At 40.1% G+C, this 22004-nt stretch overlaps 1 protein-coding gene across 1 annotated transcript in view; it reads left to right on the forward strand.

The window, feature by feature from the left end:
• Positions 1 to 22004, forward strand: part of jmy (junction mediating and regulatory protein, p53 cofactor) — a 36458-nt gene that overhangs the window by 3470 nt on the left and 10984 nt on the right. The window contains exons 2-4 of the mRNA XM_046066639.1: positions 8991 to 9164; positions 20453 to 20603; positions 21726 to 21895. Of these exons, the coding sequence (XP_045922595.1) occupies positions 8991 to 9164; positions 20453 to 20603; positions 21726 to 21895 (495 nt within the window). The remainder of the gene's footprint in view (positions 1 to 8990; positions 9165 to 20452; positions 20604 to 21725; positions 21896 to 22004) is intronic.

A 22004-nucleotide genomic window follows, 5' to 3' on the forward strand; every position in this document is an offset into this window, starting at 1 on the left:
TTTTATCTATAAAATGTCAGAAACTTTAAAAAATGGCTGCCATAATCTCCCACAGCTCTAGGTGATTGTTCAGAACCCAAAGTTTACTATCATGTACGACATAAAAAGAGATCTCATCCTCACACTTGAAAACCTGGAACCAGTCAATGAACTAAAACTAGGGTTGCAATTAACACATTTTTTCATTATCGAGTAATCGGTCTGTTATTTTTTCAATTAATCAATTAATTGTTAAATCCAGAAAATGGTGAAAAATGTTGATCAGTGTTTCCTAAAGTCTAAGGTGACGTCCTCAAATGTGTTTTTTATTTTTGTCCACAACCAAAATGTATTTACTTTACTCTCACAGAGAAGTATAGAAACCAGAAAATATTTACATTTCAGAAGCTGGAATCATAGAATTAGGATGATTTTTCTTTGAAAAATAACTAAAAGCGATTTATGGATTTATCAAAATAGTTGGTGATTAATTTAATGGATTTATCAACTGATCATTGCAGCTGTGTCTAAAACACGGATTCAGTTATCAGAATCAAAATAGTGACCAATTTATTTTCTCTCTGTTTGCATGTGAGTACGGTACAATGGCCCTAAAACTAACTGGAACAATTATGCATGTAAACTAGAGCCCAACCGATTTTTAAGACTGATACCAATTTTGATGATTACGATATTTCGGCCAATATTCTTTTTTTCTCCCCATCTAGATTATCCCTAACATTTGTTTCGTGTAGTGATGACATTTCACTAAGATAACAAGACATACCGTAAAACTTCAATTAAAAAAGCCTAGTCCCAGTTAGACGCCTGGTTACTGGCCTGGTGTGGCTCCACGTTTTGACAAATAAATGCAGGTCTCAATTAGAAGCCTGGTCTGGTTTTTATAGAAGTTCTCTACTTCTGAATTGCTTAGATTGTGCGTACCAAAATAAATGTACCAAAATAAATCATTTATCATCATTTTAAGGAAACAATGAGCACCAAAGTATTATTCATTCCGATTTACCGGCATAGTAAAGGATGTAAAGGCCTGTCCCATATAGACGCCTGTCCTAAAGGCAGGGTGCTATTTGATTAATTGAAGTTTTACCGTAAAAAAAAGTAAAGCTGATAGGTATGTTTTGTGGTGGATTTGTTCCAAACAAATGTATTGCCAACAGGGTAGTTGCAGAGCTCCGTTTCTTTTTTAATTATCATTTATCGGCTGTTATAAGCACCAATCATATCGGCACACTGATTCATTGGTCGGGCTCTACAATAAACATCATATCCTGGATAAGGCTGTATCCTGGTTTTAAGAAACCTGAATATGCACTGCTTTTGGTTTTGAACTGTTACAAGCAATTTGAAGACGTCACCTTGGGCTCGGTGAAATGGTGAGGGGACAGTTTCCACTATTTTATGACATTTTTTGGACTCAAAGAAACGTTTAATAATTGAGAAAACAATCGTCAGATTAAACGATAATGAAAATAATCCATAAAACCGAGACAAACACATCTTCATATTGTGTGTCATGCAGTTGTTAAATGTTTTAATATTTTATCCAACTCATTTTACATAGATGGACATAAAATTAGAAACACATCATGATATAATGTAATCCAGTGCCACACCAGACACTACAGCCTCAAAAACTGTAACTCTGAGAACGAATCAACTACAACAGAGTTTGTATTTATTGCAGCACAGTTTTATTGGATTGCGCGTGTTTCCAATTTCCTGGCCACTAAGTCCATTCCTGATAAACCTTTACTGGAGGTAATATAATAAGCAGCATTTAAGAAAGCTGTAGTCTAGACTTAATGCCATGTTGAGAGAGGAACAACAACAGGATATGTTTTACTTCTCTTAGTAAAATAAAGGTTTTACTTTTATTTTTTAACATACACTAATATGATGGTTTATTTTCTAATGTACTCTAGAGCTGCAAAATTTTGTCAAATATTTGATCGGGCAATCTACAAGCAATTAATCTGAAACTATTTTGATAATTAATTAAAAGTTTTTGTAATTTTTCAAGCAAAACTGTCCCAAATTTCCTGGTTACAGCTTCTCAAATTTGAGAATTTTATGCTTTTCTTTGTAGGACAGTTAACTGAATATATTTGAGATTTTAATTAATTACGATAATAAAATGTACTATATACCTCATGCAGCTCTTCTATAACACTTGCAACTATGAAGAAGAGATTACAGACTTGGATTGAAATATTATTGGATTAGAAGAAAGCATTACTTGAAGACGCTCACTGGCTCCGTCTCTCGCTTCTACTGGTGATGGTGTTTTTGGCACCCTTCGCCTGGTTATTTTTGGTGTGTGTGGAGCAGCTGAAGAATCACTGTTGTACCCTTATCACAAGTTGCAGCACCAATCTCAACCCTGCTTGTGGTGTAAACCGGGCACAAGCTGCAAAAACACTAGTGGAAAACAATCCACATGTGGAGGGCATGAATCTGTGGATCATTGACCAGAGACTTGTAGTTTTTCCTTATCAGTGGCCTGTTGTACAGAATGAGGATAACAGCTTGTCTACAGTTAGCCTGACACGTTGCAAGCTAAGTTAGATTTTAATGGTCCTGCTGGGCTCTTTTGTAGTTCATGGGTGATGACAATGTAAAGCATGTGAAAACTAATTAAACATTAACTGCATTTGTAATGAGTATAATGTTTGAGTATAATGTAAACCTGGCATGTAAAAGCTGATAATCAGGTTTATTGCCAGGTACATTTTCACGTACGAGGAATTTGCCTTGGTATAAATTGGTGCTTACAGTACACAAAAAAATTAAAAAAGTAAGGAGAAGTATACAAAAAAATACAATAATAAAATACTGCCAAGTATGTGCAAAAGTTCACAACGTGAGCATAAAGCACAGTTGAGTATTGTTGTAAAATGTGGGGTCAGGAGTGTGTGTTTGGGGGGGGGGGCATGAGAGTCAGTGACAGTGGGGACCCGGGCTTGTTGAGGAAGCCCACTGCCATCGGAAAGAAACGGTTCTTGTGGCGAGAGGTTTTGGTCCTGATGGACCGCAGCCTTCTGACAGATGATGGCGGTGTAGAAGTGCACCATCATTGTCTTTGGCTGGCTGAACTTCTTCATCAGGAACAACATCCTCTGCTGGGTCTTCTTGGTGATGGAGTTAATGTTTAGCTCCCACTTGAGGTCCTGGGAGATGCCCAGGAAGTGGAAGGAGTCCACAGTGGCGACTGCAGAGTCACCCAGGATGATGTGGGAGGGTGGGGCTGGGTTCTTTCTGAAGTCCACGTCCATCTCCACTGTCTTCAGAGCGTTGAGCTGAAATCCACAAACAGGATCCTGGCGTAGGTTCCTGGGGAGTCCAGGTGCTGGAGTATGTAGTGAAGGTCCATGTTTACTGCGTCGCTCTGAAGGCAAACTGCAGGGGGTCCAGGGGTGGATCAGTGATTGATTTTAGGTGGGACTCAAAGGACTTCCCAACCACAGATGTAAGGGCGACTGGTCTGTAGTCATTTAGTCCAGTGGTCCTTGGTTTTTTGGAGACAGGGATGATGGTGGAGGCTTTGAAGCAGGCTGGCACATGGCATGTCTCCAGTGAGGTGTTAAAAATGTCTGTTAACACCGGAGACAGCTGATTGGCGCAGTGCTTCAGGGTGGATGGGGAGACAGAGTCCGGCCCAGCTGCTTTGTGAGGTTTCTGCCTCCTGAACGGTCTGTTGACGTCCCTCTCTAGGATGGTAAGAGAGGGGGAGGAGGTAGGGGATGAGATGGAGGACTGTGGCTGATCAGTGGTGTGACGGGGGATGGTGTCAGGTCTGTCCCATTGTCTTTCAAAACCACAGTAAAACTGGTTCAACTCGTTGGCAAGGTGTGAGTCGTTTATGGAGTGGGGGGATTTAGGTTTGTAGCTAGTGATCTGTGTGGATCCTCTCCAGACAGAAGCAGAGTCATTTCTTGAGAACTGGTGCTGTAATCTCTCTGCGAACAGCTGTTTAGCATCTCGCACCGCCTTCCTAAACCTGTACTTTGACTTCTTAAACCTGGCCCAGACTCCACTCCTAAATGCCTCTTCCTTTTCAAACCTCAGCTGTCTGAGCTTAGCGGTGAACCAGGGTTTGTCATTGTTATAACTCAACCTAGTCCGTGTTGGAATGCAGCTGTCCTCACAGAAACTGATGTAGGATGTCACAGCCTCTGTAAACTCATCCAGGCAGTCCTGAAAACATCCCAGTCAGTGCAGTCCAAACACGCCTGGAGGTTCTCTACAGCTTCACTGGTCCACTGTTTTGATGTTCTCACAACAGGTTTACACAGTTTTAGCTTTTGACTGTAAGCAGGAATGAAGTGAACCATGGCATGATCAGAGTGTCCCAGTGGAGATTGAGGGACGGCGTGATAGGCACTGCCTACTGCGGTGTAGCAGTGATCCAGAGTGTTCCCCTCTCTGGTTGGACATTTTATGAACTATCTGTATTTGGGGAGTTCATGGCTGAGGTTTCCTTTGTTAAAGTCACCTAGAACAATAACTGAGGAGTCCGGGAATGTCTGCTCTACCCAGAGTATCTGGGCGGCCAGCGTGCTTTGTGCCTTGTGCACAGTGGCCTGTGTGATGTAAACACCGAGCAGAAAGTAGCTAACAAACTCGTGGGGAGAGTAGAATGGTTTACAGTGTATCAGTAAATATTCCAGGTCTTGAGAAAAGTGTTGCTGAATCACTGTCACATCATTACACCAGCACTGTTAATGTAAAAACAGACACCTCCACCTTTTGTTTTGCCGGAGAGTTCCGTGTCCCTTTCTGCTCTGTGGACCTGGAAGCCAGCCAGCTACAGCGTGGAGTCCGGTATTGATCCACACAGCCTCGTCTCTGTGAAGCACAAAGCAGAAGATAAATAAAAGTCTCTGTTTTTCTCCACCAGTAGCCAAAGTTCGTCCAGTTTATTGCACAGTGAGCGCACGTTGGCTGCAACAATTATATTCAAAATCGATTTAATCCACCTATTGTTTTCTCGATGAATCATTTACCCAATAAAATTTTGGAAAACAGTCCCATCAGAAGGTCCCAGTCCTTTTGAGGTGACCTATTTAAATACGGTTTTGTGCAAACAGCTGTTAAAAACCTAAACACGTTCAGGTGAAAAAAGACAAAGAAAAACCAGCACAAATTATATTTCGTATAATAAGAACATCTTGTTCTGCAGCACAGGAGTGCCGAGTAGCAGCATCTGTCAACCTATTATAAATATAGCATATAATAGAACATCTATCTATCTATCTCTGTCTGTCTGTCTGTCTATATCTATCTATATCTCTATATCTCTAGCCATCTATCTAGCAGTTTCTAGCTCTGTATCTCTATCTAGCTATGAATTTAGCTATATTATCTATCTCTATCTTTCTATTTAAAGTGATTAAGTAATTCAATGGCACTCATCCCCCTGTTGATAGAATAATCAAGGGAACTTGATGGGTCTATCCATCAGCGCACACGATGACTCAAGCCTACCATAAATGTGAAAAATGAATTACTGGATAACTTCTTAGGGTTTACGCTCTGTTATGTGCCCATTTCGGCATGCCTGTATGTTTTCTGTTTGTACATAGTTTGTGTTTGTCGTTGTGAGTGTTCAAGTGAGCCACGATGCCGCTGTGGGATTAGTCTGCATTACTGGAGCTTTGCGGGACAACATTTTAGCTTAGTTTGTTTACATTACATGATCAACACTGGGGCATGCAGGTAGTGTTTGTTTATCTTGTGTTACTCACTAACATTTATTTGCACTACAGGTAATGCGCATGTTGCCAAAATGTTTCCCATTGAGACTGCTTCTGCTGGCTCCTGGCACCATTGATCCTCTTGATCCCTACATGAAATATGTGAATACAAAGATCCACATTGCTCAAAGGAATTCAATCTGTGGGTCCCAGTTCAGCTGCTTCACTGACGGTGGTATCCCTACGTGCTATTTGTGGGAAAGATGACATGATGATGGTATTCCCTTTTTAGACTCATTTTGAATCGTATGGCTCCTAAATTCAGTTCAGTCGTTTCAAAGAGCTATTAAACAGAGGATCTGCTCAGATCAGAGTCAAGGCGTGTTCCTACTGTGAGATATTTCAAGAGAAAAGTACTCCAGCAAGACGGAGCAGATTTAGTACTGACAAACTGGAAGAGTTAGTCCTGATAATAGGGCTGGAGCAGAGATACTATAACTCATATCACTCAGAACGTCCTGTAATTGTGTGTGTTTTCTGTAGACGTAACGGCTACATTTAGCACACAGTCATTTATGTTTTAATGACATCTTGCCATTTGGTTTGGAAAGTAAGAAATCAGTGCATTTAATGTTAAACTAACCCCTGCAGTTCAGCCAGTTTTCTTATATTTATACTATCAACAACAAACATGTAAAATATTTAAATTTAAGATTGGGTATGAGACCACATTTGTGTAATAAAACACTAGTAAAAGCCATTGACATGAAGTCACCAGACAGCAATAAAAAACACAGTTACAAAAACCATAAAGGTATAAAAACAAATTAGACAAAAGCTATGTGACAAGATAACTATGGCTGCATTCAGACTGTATACCCAAGTGACAGGTTTTGGGCCATTTTCATCTGTGGTCCAAATCAGGTACAGGTCGTGTTTTTTGCGACCTCACTCTGGATCAGATCGGGATTCATGCGACTCTGAAGTCAGTCTGGAGCAACTGTGGTCACAGTTCTGCGCTAGCCGGAGCAAAATGAATGAGAAATGAAAATGAAAAGGACACAAAGTTGTGAATATTTGTCATAAATCGGGAGAAATACAGGAAATTGGGAGAATTGTGACCCTGGGAGGAAATTCTCCCAATAACAAAGGCTAACCTTTGTGACCGCTGTGTTTACTTTTGTACATCAGCGTGCTACGTGTGATGTCATATTATACTTTTACGCATGTGGGTCACTTTCAGGCCGTGGCCAGTTCACACTGGAGTCTGATATGGGCCACATTTAAAACAGTCAATTTAAGTCACTGTGAAAGTGGATGGTGCCTGTGACTCTAGACCAGAATTGTGGATGGCCATGAGCGCTACCCTAAACTAAATGGGTGTAGTTTTGCCTCCAGTAATATCTTGACAACATCCAGTAACTAATTTAGTTCATTTTTAATTACAGTTTACTTGGAAACATTAATTTAAATGACAGAATTTTAACATGATTTTAACCTGAAAGTCGCTAAACAGTCTTTTTAAAAATGATGGCCTTGGTTTCCACTACACTGACCCTGAAAACACTCAATGTTGACAGGCAATGTCAACCAAAAGTTAAAGCTAGGGCTGCAAGTAACAATTCTTTTCTTGACAGATTAATCTGTTGTCTATCATAATTTCCTGAAGCCTTCGTCTGACCAACAGTCCAAATCCCCAGCTAAATTCAGTGGACACTTACAACAAAGAAATCACAGTGGGGAAGTTGGGACTAGGGAATGTCTGGTTGACTTTCATGATACAAAATAGCTGCAGATTAATTTTCTGTTAATCAACTTAATTGTTTGGACTCGAGACGGGTAATCCTGTTGCCCTTTCTTTTTTATTTTTTTTTATTTTAGAAGTACAGGCTCATCAGCTCAAACACCAAGCAGCCAACGTCTTGCATTTCACCATTAACAAATAGATTTGACTTTGTAAATACAATTCCAACATGAAATGAGAATCTGGCATTGTAGAGCTCTGCCTTCAAAGGAAGTATTTATTTGCTCCAGCACTTTTATTTGACTCTTAAGTTTGGCGTTTCTAAGTTAAAATGGCACATGACGGAGAACACTTTGCCTAGCTGGTGCCCAGGCAAGAGTCTGCTCATTTAGCCTGGGGGTTTCCTGGCGAGCAGCGCCTGCAGGGGCAGGGAGTTACCAGGGAGATACAGACTCAAGGTAAACAGTAGGATCAGTGTTCGAGCTGAATCGTGCAGTGTCTGCCCCAGTCCTCAACGCTACAGCCTGAAGTTAATATAAGAGTCTCTGTTCATATCTGCAGCTTCTTGCAGAGAGTAGAGCACTTTATTCACCGTTTTGGACGGAGATTGGGTGGTGGTACATTTCAATATTATCTGAGGCAGACGTGAAGAAGTAGTATTGTACTGTGTGAATGGGAGCTGCTGGTTTCTGAGAGCTGGGAGATGAATTGTATTTGTGTACAATAGCTGTTTTGATAGCGTTTATCTCACCAACAATGAACAGTCTGTGGATAACAGCACATATGGTATGAATCAGCAATGGTTGGGGCCAATTTCAAACAATATATTTTTTATTCATTCCTGACTACACACCCATGTGCCTGCACTCATATGAGCGAACGGAGACTCTCGCACACTCCTTACTCTTGCTTTTGTAGATTAGGCTTGGAGTTTTTTTCTTGCGCTTTGAAAGAGCTTTTTGTTTAGGACTCATTGTAATCATGAATTAGTCAGAATTAGACTCGTTACACACAGAATTTAGCAAATCTAGCATCACTTCTTAGATCTTTTTTCATTTATTTTCTAACTAATGATTTTAAAAAGGCTATTTTGTTGTGCACCTGACAATATTTTCTGGTGTTTTTCATTAGCCTATATTTGGTTCCACTTGCGTAATTTTTCTGTATACATACATATATAAATATCTATATACCTCTATCTAAGCATTGTAGCAGGGAGCCTGAGATGAAAGAATTGAATTGCCAACGACAGCTTCACAAAAGCCAGAGTTGATGTTTTCAAATGTCTTGTTATGTTTGACCAACCGTCCAAAACCCAAAAATATTCTATGTACTATCGTAGAAGCAAATGGTCACATTTAAGAACCTGGAGCCAGTGAACCTCTGGTGTTTCCTCTTTAAAGTCGTTAAAATCTTCTTAAAATCTAATTAATTTTCTGTGGATAGTTTCAGCTCCGCTAAGAACTACAGTGCCCAGCTGTTTGCACCCTTTGGATCTCCGGCTGCACCAGTTTCCCAGCTACATCTTTTCTCTTTCTGTTTTGTCCCAGGTTTTGGACAAACACAAAGCCATGGACAGCATGGTGGAGCTGCTGCAGGTGTACCCCGAGGAGGACGAGGCGTATGGAGAGCTGCTGGAGGCAACAACGCAGCTCTACCACTATCTGCTGCAGCCTTTCAGGGACATGAGGGAACTGGCAATGTTACGCAGACAGCAGATTAAGGTAATACACACCGACACATAGACACACAGATAAAAGTACCATCTGTTTTAAGGCTTGATTTAAGTAGGTTTAGACCTCACTGGAGCCAGCTAAATGGTCTGTCCTGGAACATACTTTGACTTGTGTTAGACTGCCTCTCTACTGCAGTGGACTCTACCAGTTACAATGCTATTTTTGTTGTTTGGCGGTTTTAAAAACCAGGGTTAGTGCTGGGAAACGAGCCCTGCGTCACTGCATGGTAATGTCCTCCATTGAGCCTACCCTCCTAAGCCCACTGTAATGATATTAGCATTATCTGCTGAGGGTTTTTTTGTGGCGATAATGATGGTGTAGTAGCCGGTCTGTTCCCTGTAGCTTTGCATCTGGGGGCTGTGGAGGGCAGAGGATCAGCCAGAGAGGCTTTTTTCCCCCGTCCAGAGCGGCTTAACAACCAGCATAAGTATTATTACAGCAGCCACTAAACCACTCAGTAATTCTGCAGCCTCAGCACACTCTTCTGTTTTCCACACTCTTTTCCCACTCCATCTTTTGTTGTTCTTTCTTCATTCGAGGCTTGAAAAGGGAAGTAAATCCGCAGACTAATCTCCACTGTCTCATGGCCGTCACTGAAACCTAACACATGCCTGGTGGGGTCAATAGGTCAGTACACTTGTTCAGGAATAAGTTCTATAAATTTACATTATTTATTATTATTACTAAATTTAAATACAACAGCAGAATGGATTAATTTGCTGAATACTGCAATAAAACCAGACTGTAGATATACTGACAAGGCAACAATATCACCATGTTACCCATACCTAATGAAGGATTTTTGGCTACCGTCTTTGCTGGCGCACAGGATTAGTTGTGGGCTTTTCATGTATGCTTTCCTTTATTGTAGGTTTTTCTGAAAGCCTGCTCAAATGACCACTTGAAAATTGCTGACAACATGTCACAATATAATCTAGTAAACAAACTGAGAAAAGATTTGCTTCCACTATGAAAGAAACGGTATTTGTACTCCTCGGCTTTGTCCCAGATCCCTCTCTTGTTCACTCATTCCCTACTCCATATATAATAGACACTTGATAGTTTACTCTACAGCAAGGGGGGTTCAAAGTTTGACACTGGCAAGACTACTAGCCCTGTGAACAGGAAGTATAATGTTGCCAAGTCTTCAGTGAGTTACAATTTAATCCCTGTGTTTTTAAAGCTTTTCCTTGTTTACATTTTGGAAAACTGGCACCAAATGTTTACTGAATGAGCTGTTGCCTGTTTGCAGTGCTCTCATGTATTTACAGACAGCCATCACTGGATTACTTTGATACTGAAGAAAACTTTAAAACATGAGGATTCTCAGGCAAATTCTGGAGCTTCTTTGTATAAAGTCTAAGAGGATTTATGGAAGTTTAATTTGCAATTGAGCATTAAGTGCTACTCCAACACCAGCATGCACCTGTCCCTTTCACCTCCCTCGATATCTTTACATCACATCTCCTCTATAGTGACCAGTAAATTGTGATTATAGACGCGTGTGAATCATCATCATTTTGCGTCATCTCTGACAGGTGTAGCATTGCACGACTGTAATACAATACTTTGTTGGCGAAAAGTACTGTAGTATACAAGCATAAACACAATAGAACATAAATTTTACACTCAGTTGGACACTCAAATAACATTTTGGACAGTAAATGTAATGCACTGTGTACTTAAAGGTGGGGTATGTTATTCTGGAGAAATCCAATACCACAACAAATACCATGATATAGAGCAAACAATGACAGAACAAGTAATGTAACTTACGTTAGCTAAGGTTTTAGCAAACCGTGGCTACAGCTGCTGCAAAGCCAACATGAAGCCAACATGAAGCTAACATGAAGCTAAAATGCAGAAAGGACAAATTGGTCCAAGCACACCAACTCCAGACAGTGATACTTAAAACTCTCCTGCTACTTTAGCTACCACCACAAAAAAAGCACGTCTTGGCAAACTAGAAAGTAAGCTGAATGTCTGTGGGCAAGTCTTTTAATGTTACCTTTCACACAAATCATAGCTGGAACAATATTGTGTGGTTTGTTTCCCTATTTACAGAGCCAAGGCTTTGCATAAACACCAGATATTTGTTCAGTTCACACACAGAAAGGACAGCTAGCGGACCGTGAAGAGAATTTTGCTGAATTCGACAAAAAGAGGTGTATTGGATTAGACTTGCTTACCCTACATTTTAATAGGGAGTGATTTGCAACACAGCCTTTGTACTTTGTAAAAACTGCATACAGGTGTATCCATTCCTCATAACTTGATGAGTTACCAGATCCTGGGAGAGTCAGAATAAACACAACAGAGGAGAAAGTGTGCGAGTGGTTGAGAGAGAGAGAGAAGAGGCAAAAATAACCTCGTCCAACAGGAGAAATGGCTTGAGCAGAGTCAGCCAAAGTCTGTGGACCTTTCCGAAACTGCTTGCTACTCCCTCCCCCTACCTACTTCCACTCGGTTTGCACGTTCATGCGGAGGGTCAGCCACATTGAGTGCCATCCGAAACCAATGAGGGCGGAGTGGTAGTTGTTAAACCCTCCAATGCTGAGTGAGCACCGATGCCGGCTTGTTGAAGGTGTGTAACACCCTTTGCCGCACGATGGGGGACCTTTCTTTCAATTTGAGTTCCGTGTGAATTCGCTGGTTAAGATGTAGGATTTTTAAATTCCAAAACTACACTAACATTTCATATCACCATTCACAGGTAAACACCTTTTGTGTTTAATTTAAAAAATTATCTTGTCTGATAGACAATACAACTGTTGTTTTTATTGACTCGTATTCATCTTATACGAAAATCTTCAGCCAAATTAGGAGCTCGATTTGGCTGGAGAGTGACTCTGATCAGAGTGGCGAGGGTGTAGTTTCGGAAAGGCCCTGTGTCTTGTTAGCCAGAGTTTTCACCAAATCCTTATCAAGTTTGTGTTCGACTGGATTGTGCAGCCGGTGGCGGCATTGACATTATGTTACAAGGTATTGACTGCTGTTTAACTGGAAATGTGCTCTCCCCATCTCTGTATCTGTCTTTACTTCGGAGTACTTTCCCGTCTCTAAACTACATTCCAAAGACAGCATGCTTATCCAGCATTGTGTCACTAACCAAAACAAGTGGCTGGGTGGGTGTGTTTGAGTGTGTGTTGATGTATGATGGTATTTGTGTTCTTGGGCGGGTGCTGAGCTAAATTAGGGCATTTCACTGAATCACCAAAATGAATGCGACACTTTTTCTTAAAGGAACAGGGTATTTCATAGTTTTGTTATTGGTGTTAACAGGTATTGTATTGTGTATACAAAGGCAATAATGTACAGTAACTTATTATGAGCCACACTGTTGCACTGGCTGACATGTTACTTCATCAGCATGAACACACACTAGTTTATTCTGACTCAGTCCCACATACATCGTCCTGCTGCCCCAAATACTGACTACAGCACCAAATGTAGATTAATCCGCTGCTAAAAATAGTCCCCAGCAAATGCACTGTTTCCTCGTGTTTTAGTGCCCAGCTGTTTTATAGAAGTATTTAGCCTTTAACCTGTGTTTAAAGCTTTACCAGTAGAAATTAATGAATTTAGGCAGAAACAGGTTGGGGAAGTTGAAAAAGTGTTGAGAGACAAACACGTTGTTCGTGTCACTGGGTTTCCTGAGAGAAAAGTGTCAGAAAATTGTGAAAAATGTCCCTTGCAATTTCAAAGCCAAAAATGTTCAGTTTACTTTCATATAGGACAAGAAAACTGGAAAATTGTATTAATAAAATATAAAAATAGTTAGACTTTGATTAGACGATCGACTCGTCCTTTCAGCTGTATCATGTCTTGTAAGTTCAACAGTCCTGCTGATATTGTAGAAAAACATATATTAGAAATCTATGGAAAATGTAAAACCTGAAAGGACATCTGTTTCCTTTCTATGGAGTCATCAGGGTCGTCTCAGCTTTACAATTTTTTTTTTTTTTTTTTTACAGAAAGCCTACATTACAAATAGGAGGTGTGAGGTTTGAAGGCAGAGAGAATCTAATGAGAGGTACTTTTGAGTTGCATTATGGGAATTGTAGTATTCATTGTGCCATAATGTGAAACTTGACCTCAAATGTAAAGAATTTCATATTTAGAGAAGAAATTTTTGAGTGGTTCTTGTCAGTTTAACCTAAAAACTTGACCCTCAAACCTTTTTTTGTTTCTGAAATGATTTGTGAAGCTACCTGAGAATCTGAACTCTATCTGTTGCCAAAGTTTCCAGCTCGAGCACCTGCTTCCCTCAGGGCGATCCAACGACTGAAAACAAAGCTGTATGCAAATGAATCCTTGATGCCGGCAGAGGCAGTTTGTTCCTCCCAAGCTGATGAGTCAGGGGGCCATACTCTCCCTTTTGTGAAGAAAGGGAAGTCGGGAATTAGGACGCAGGATGCTTTCAATTTACATACAGTTTGCATCCTACTCAATGTCGCAAAGGTGAGGTGAAAAAGACACCTACATGCCTGCATTGCAGGCTTCATCAGCAAGTGTGAATACACATGACACGTGTGAGGTTGATTTAAAGCCACCACAGTGCTTCAAGCTAAAAGCCAGACTGTTATAATGAACTGGAATTAAGATTCACACGTCAAACTGAAGAAAGACAGATCTCAATGATTTGTGGGGTCAGGAGGAGTTAACATAGTGTTTTTAGCTATGCTATTTAGACATTGAATTCAGAGGCTACACAGAGTTTTACATTCAATAAGGGCTATAACTCTTAACAACTTGTGAAAGACCCAACATGACGTCTTCAAAGATATAAAGTTCAGAGAAAAGCAGCAAATCCTCACAAATGACAAGCTAAAACTTGTTTGACTTTATTTACTTAAAAAAATTGACTTTAGCGATGAATTGATTATCAAAATAGTTAGACTATTATAGAGATAGATATAGATAAATTCAAATGTTATCATTTTAACCCTTTCTACTCCTCACATCTAGGCCTAACTGAATCAGTGAATGAAAGAGCAGATGGAGCAGTGAATGAGTGATCATGAAGTGAATGAATCAGCAACAAAGGGTGTCAAGTATTGTGGTGAATGGTGCATTGTTGCACGGCCCTCTCACATGTTGGAGCGGCGCAGCATCGGTGTCCTGTTGCTGGGAAGGTCAGGGGGCAGCCATGAATTAAAAATGAATGTTTCTCGGTATCTGAGATACTTTTGTACCGCAGTGAGCTCCAGTTACCGTTTCACTGTATGGACTGGATTACTACACGGTAAAGGTTTTCATGGTGGTCCCTTAAAGCACCTGCTCTGTTTACCTCCAGCTGTCAAGCAAATGTTACACAAATGTTGAAATATCACGTAGCATAATATGCAAATTAAGTAGTTGTGTGACCTGAATTGAAGTAAATAGTCTGACTGAGTGTTTATTTGCTTTGGGCTATATTATTATTAGTATGTACACAGATAGACCAGAATAGCTTTTCTAATAAAATACATAGACTTACAAACACATTTATAGATATTGACTATAATCAAAATCCTTATAGGCAAGTCATGCCGCTTGGCAGCTATCTTTGCAGCGCCTTCGGCAGCTATTTCGGACTAACAAGACCAGGCTCCTATCTGAATGAATGGAGAGAGAGCCAGAACCGCACTTTTACTGGTCACCGGGATATAAAAACTACATCAATAGAATCCCCCAGTAAAATCTAATAAAAATCACAGAAAAAATTTGACAACTTTGCCCCAAAATAAGGTTTAAAAAGCGTTTTCCCGACCGGTTATACTTCCACGCATGCGCAGTAGAAGTAAAACAGACCCTTACATCAGTGGAACCACACGATTGGCTGAAATATGTTTCCCACTTTGGCCGTTTAAAAGCAGATGATTGGCTTTCTAGCAGAAAGGGTGGGATAACCGCCATCTTTGCCGTTAGAGGTTTTCCCCAAAGAGTTATGTTGAGGATGGGATTGAGTGGTGTGTCTCTATAAAACGGCTCTGCTTTAACGATTAATCTAATTATTTTCTAGTAAGTTATCAGTTAATCACTTGGTCTATAAAAGGTTAAAAATAGTAAAAATGTTTTCCAAAGTCCAAGATGACGTATTAAAATGTCTTGTTTTGTTCCGACCAACATTCCAAAACCAAAATCGTTGATCGACTTTCAATTAATTGTTTTAGTTCTAAATAAACCAAATAAATGGCTCAGACTGCTCACCGAGAGGGTAATGGTTAGTATTGTATTATGTATAATGAACATTTATGGCAGATAAACCAGACTCAGTGCAGGCATTTATAGATGTGAAGTCAAACACAAAGGGGCTGTAGCTTATCAGGTTTCATGAATGAGAGGTGGGGGAAAGACGGATGCATGGAGGATACCTATTGCTTCTTAAAGGATAAAGCTGGTGTTTTCCTATATTTTAGTTAATGTAGCCCATGAAATACCAAATCAATGTGTCGATACTTTTCCTTACCCCATATCTGTGGCTCTCAGCTTTAAGCCCACTGGTTCTTAATGAAGACATACATCTTTAAAAATAGCCCTCGTAAATACAGTTTCATGTCTTAAAATGGCAAACAAACAAAAATAAATAGTGCATTTGTTGGGGACTTTTTCAGTGGTGGATGATTCCATATTTAGTGCATGTGAGACAAAATAAACTACAGTGTGTGTGTGTTAATGGTGATAAAGGATAGAGACGCAGACTATACTCGTTAGAAGAATTAATTTATTGTTGGTTTTTTGACTTTTACTGGATTACTGGATTAGGATTAACAAAAATGGATAATATTTAAAAATCAGCCGGCCATCCTCCACAACTGCCTGATCTAGAATCTAACACTGCGTCACTCACAAACAGCAGTTTCACTTGCTATTTTCACCAAATGAGGTAAGGGCCACCGTGACGTTATCTATGTTGTAATCACAGCACAGCACCACAAAAGCTGGAGTCACTTCTATTTCCAGTGAGACTGACACGTCTGTGTTTTTTCACCAACAGCTGTTAAGAGGTGTTAAAGGTAGTCATTAATAGTTGATCTCCCCCGCAGCTGTCTGTTGCTAGCTGACTTTAAAAAAAGTTCCTATACAGGTGTAGAACTGGTACTAAATTTTATGGTTTGTTTACTGAACACACATCCTAACGTTAACATTTTAGGTTAACATACTCAGATGTAGGGATGTCACGAGAACCGATACCAAAATTCTGAAAACATGTCGGTACTTGTTTTGTTTGGTACCAAAGGTACCGGGGACATGTGGAAGACAGAGACAAGCGCAGCTGCAGCGACCGCTCTGCCTCGACTCAAGACGGAAAGAGTTGTGTATTAGTTTTGCTGTTGTTACCTTCAATAGCTCCGTGTCAAAGCCTCGATTTCTCACAGTTTTGGGATATGTTGGAGAGCTAATTTAGGCAGATGTTTCACAGTTTTGATCACCTGAAAATCACAAAAAGATGAAGATGCAGTTTGCATTTAGTGCAGTAAGAACTAAATGTCTGTCCAAAGCACCTTACTACAGGTGGAGTTAGGGGCCATCTCAAAAGTGCACTATGGCCCAATTTCAATAAAATTTTTCAACATAAAAACCTCTAACCACTGCCAAATACAGATATTGATCAACCTTAAACATTTCACATCTGTGAGAGTTTTTCAATAAAAGCTAGGAAAATTAAGTAATTCATTTATTAATTAAAGACACACAGTGTAAAGACATCAAATCTCCTCTCATCTGTCCTGGACGTCTTCTCACAGCTTTCACAGCGGTTAGTTGCTTTTTCAATGGTTAACTTTTATTTATTTATTGTTTTTTGTTGTTGTTGTTTTACCGTGGCGAATCGTGGAATTTCACTGGTATCAATATCAACCACTACATTTTTGTTGTTGTGACATCCCTGTTCAGTCTATAGTACTTGTATAGTATTGTTCTCAGTGACCGTATAATCTCTTGTCAGTCTCTGTCTCACTGTATGATTATGAGTAGTGATGACTGGATGGTGCAGCAGGAGGAGTTATTCATGAGGCAGGGATTAGTTCAGTGACAACAGTAGATGAAAGTTGAGAGGGAAAGTGCTTTGTAGGTAGCGAGCTGATACAGTGTAGAGATGATTCCCTCTGTGATTCACCATCATATCCTCCTCTCTTTATTTTCTGTCTGGGACTCACCAAGCCCAATGTGCTGAACTTTGTCCATACGAATATGTTGCCTTGCCTGTTTGCAGAGCAGCTTTAAAGGTTCAATCTGCTCACTCTTCTGCACAGTAACCCTTGTTTTCTTTTTCTGCTTTTTGGTATTGAAAGTGTGCTCCACATTTTCATTTCCTCACTACGGCTGTCCCAGAAATTCACCCTCTTACATAAATATGGTTTAAAATGAATTTTTTTGCTTGTGACTGTTGTTGTTTTAAAGGAGTTATTCCCCCAAGTTTACACTGCATATTTTGATTGTAGGTGTTCATATGCACCATGCGCCTGGAACAAACTCCGCTGCAACTCTCAAGGCTGAAGACCTTTCTGTTAGCTGCTGCCTTTTTATTAAATCAGATTTAAGGCTTTTTGATTAATATCTTGCACTGCTCTGTACCTGTTTACTCTCCTGCTTCAGCTTATTTTTCTTTTTTAATTTAACCCTTTCTAATTGTATTTATGTTGTTTTATTGCCTTTAATGTTTTATGCAAAGCACTTTGCCTTGTCTCATCTATGCTTGAGGCTCGCTTACTGGAAGGTACCTCTTACCTCGGTTGCATCTAAAAGGGAATACCGTTTTTATAGACTGATCTGATACGAAAAGATCGATCTCCTTCGGCTCTTTCAGTGTTTCCAAGTTTATTAAATTTATTTTTTATTTATTATAGAAGATGATTATTCAGATGTCTCTCTTCTATTTCTGCATTAAATCTGACTACATTGAATGCTGAAAGTGATACAGAAATGGTGCGAGATCAGACCTAGTAACATTACCGTCGTGACTTTTACTTACAAGTAACCAGGGTGCTTATTCAGACATGAGACTGGAATAGTTGGATTAACGTCAAGAGGTGCAGGTCTGACAGTAACAAAAGGCGGTTTATTTTTAATATGTGATATGTTTCACTAGAGCTACTGAGTGTTGACTGGAAAAACAGAAGCCAACTGAAATGAAAGCTTTCTGTTTTGCATAAAAACCAGTCTGTCAGACTGACGATCTCGGGCCAACAACTTGATGGAGAGATGTTTTGTTTTAGCTCAACATGTCGCGGAGTTAACAACAACATGCAAAGGCGTTAAACAACAGATGTTTTTAAATGTTACCAGTCATAGGCAGTGTGAAATCTCACCAGGTCTGACTGATCCCCTGAGGGCAGAAGTCTCTGCCATTTGGTTCTCTGTGAGTGTTAAATTTTTTGTCTTCGTATGTGTTGACATGTAGGCCCAGCTCTTTAAATGTTTTGGTGCTGTATCTGTTTCTGTTAAAGGATACCTGAACAGTGAGATCACGGATTAAAAGAGATCCGAGTTAATATTTTCTTTCTCTCATTCCTCAAGTGACTGTGACTTTTTCTCTCTGGCCTCTGATGTAATCTCTCCTCCCCCTCTCGCTCCCAGTCTCACCCCCAAACCCAAACCCCTCCCTGTTCTTGTGCCTCACGTGGAGACACACACACACAAACAATACAAAGTACTGAGCATGAGGTTTGTTGGTGATCACTGTAGTCCTGTTTATTTTTAAGCACCTACCCACACCTGTTTTACATTAAGATAGTAGTATATGACGGTATGTGCATGAGGCCCTCACAGGGAGTTAATTTATCTGTGTACGTTTTGTTCCATGTGGTCTCCTCTTGGAGGGGAGGGGGTTCAGTTCTCAGTCAACACCCAGGACAGGACTCCACGTGGCATTTTTCCCTGTTTTGCACTCTTTCGCATGGCCTGACACAAGCTGGTAAACTGTGAAGAATGAACTCTGGTTCGGCATGTGATGTTGTGCCACGTAAAGTAAACTCCTTCCTGAGTGTATTCAGATTGTGTTTTTTTAAATCTAACCTTTTTATTTCTTGCCCAGTAGGACACTGGGTTAGTGTCACTCTGAACATGCACAGGCATGCCTCTGGTGACCACTCACTATTACCACCATCTGCTGTAGCTTGCTGGTACTACAGAGTACTGTAGTGAACGGTTTATACCGGGGGTTTTCAAACTGTGAGGGACCAAGGTGAGGCAAAGATACTGTGTGAGGTGAGCAGGTGCAGGAGAAGTTAGGAAGTTTGCATACCTATCAACATTGGGATCTGAAAATAAGGGAAATTTTCAGGCAAGAATGTGTGTGTGTGTGTGTGTGTGTGTGTGTTAGTATAATGTTATTTATACTTATAGTTACTATAATGATTATAATTTCATATATAGTTTACCACTAGTATAGTCCTAATTGTCAATAATCATTACCATTTATGCAGAACAATTACACTAGGTTGCATTCTTTACTCATACATATGTATTTTTAGGGGCATATGCGAGTGAAATACTCACTTACTCATAACTCTCATGCATCATCCATCCTGGTTTTTTCGTCTTTGTCTTCTTCTTTCTTCTTTTATTGGCGGGTGCTGTTGACTTCCCGTCACTGACACAGCTGATGTTGTACATACTGTCACTGGCTTTACCGGAGAGTAGTGTAGCAAACGTTTCAAATACGCCCATCTGTTTCTTATTTATTTTTTAGAAAGGTTAAAAATACGGGAGATTTACGGGAAATAATTTTAACGGGAGGACAGCGGGAGAGGACGGTCAAAAATGGGAGGGTTGACAGGTACGAGTTAGTTATTATAGTTTGGCCCGCTGTGACACACAAGCTCATGGAGGTGCCAGATTACTTTTCATAACTCAGTCAAATCTGGACACACAGACTTACACTTTCTGAGAATATTATTTGGATGTCCATCGCAGATAGATAACTATAAACCCGGTTAGATGTCACTGACAGAAAAGACGCTTCTTAAAACTCCAGATCCTGATAGTCATCTCGTTTTAAACTTTCTTCAGTATTAAAGTCATAGTTGTCTGTACATCCATTGGCACACTGCAAACCGGGACTGCTAATTGCTAACTTGGCCTACTTTTAATCATGCTCAACTTGTAGTCTGCAGCTAACTCTGAATCCATGGCAACATCACACTTCCTGTTTACATCCACAAAAACTTAGGCTATGATAATTTACATAATAAAAGTGACACATAGAGGTAAGAGAGTCATGTTGCACTATACTGTATGATATGTGGGAGGAAAAGTGTGCTCTGTGTTTGACCTGCTTTGACTCCCTTCAGATCTCACTCGAGACGGAGCGCCTGGGTCCTCGTCGTGTGGAGGGCCTGAGGAAAGAGGATGAGGAGTGGCAGAAGAAAGCTCACGCCGCCGTCCTTTCCATACAGGACCTGACTGTCAAGTTCTTTGAAACCACGACTCGGGCACAGAAAGGTAAACACACAATGAAGGCATTTCCTCTCTGACATAAAGCAGCGTGGGGCTTTGGTGTGACCTTTTGAACCTTTGTGTTGTATGTTTACTCAATAACAAAGTGCAGTTAAAGCTGGCGTAGGCTTATTACAGTCCTGCGACAGCCACAGACACCGGATTGTTTTCATTCTTGTGTCAGAACATTTGATTAATTGATTGCTGTCTTGATTTAAAGAGAATTTTAGCAAATATAAACAAAATATACTTCTGAATAATAATTTCCTACCCCAGCTTTAACATGCAGGGACGATTTTAAAACTAACATTACCTTATAATAATTATATTATTAATTAAATTGATTCTTTATTTTATGTATATTGTCTGCCATGTAGCAGAAAGGAGTTACAAAACTCAATTTCACTCTAAAACTTGTTATATTGTGACAATAAACGTACCTACCTACCCATTATTGTCTTAGATCCTCATCTCCAACCTCTCACACACCAAAGTGACTTCTGTAAATCTCCCCTTCGTCCAAAAGTATTTTAATCCTCCAAACATCTCAGCTATGAACTAGAAAACATGTCAACAGATTTCTGTTTAAGCGTTAAGGCTTTGCTGAATTGAGTCGAAGCACTAATGCAAACTGTCCATTTAATGGCTGCAGCTTAGTGATTCATATGTTATTGTTATTACTTTCTTGATTAGTCAATTAATCATTCAGTATTCCCCAAGGCTGCATCCACACTAATACGTTTTAAAACAAAAATGATCTCTATCCACACCAGCGTTTTAGCTGCGGACCAGAACAGATCTCCGTCAAATGCACCAGAGATGTTTTTGCATGGACTGACAACGAGATAGAACTGTTTTAAAATGAAAAAGTAGTAGTGTGGATGTAGCGCAAGAGTCCAAGACGGCTTCTTTAAATGCCTTGTTTTGTTTGACCAACCGTCCAAAAAGATATTCTATTTAAAATGATTAAAACAGAAAAAAGCAGAGCACTTTATCTTAAAAAAGAACTGAAAATGATAATCAAAATAGTTTAATATAAAAATTTAATATCTGTCGATCAACTAATCGATTAATTGACTGATCATTCAGCTCTAGTCCATTTACAACAATCGTTTATGTGTGTTGCAGCTTTGTATGAGCGTATGCGTGCTGACCAGAGGAAGTTTGGGAAGTCAGCGTGGGCGGCCGCAGTTGAACGCATGGAGCGGCTTCAGTACGCCTTTTCCAAAGAAACTCTGCAGCTGATGAGGGCCAAGGAAATCTGCCTGGAGCAGAGGAAACATGGCTTGAAGGAGGAGGTAAAGTACAGCATGACGCACAACTGATGCTGTCAATGATGTAGACCGAGGTGTTTAGCTGTGTAAGTGTCTTTAAAAGCCTGTGACAGTCAGTGAGTTTTTCAGAAGT

This window comes from Micropterus dolomieu, linkage group LG13 (assembly GCF_021292245.1).
Source record: "Micropterus dolomieu isolate WLL.071019.BEF.003 ecotype Adirondacks linkage group LG13, ASM2129224v1, whole genome shotgun sequence".
Classification (NCBI taxonomy): Eukaryota; Metazoa; Chordata; class Actinopteri; order Centrarchiformes; family Centrarchidae; genus Micropterus; species Micropterus dolomieu.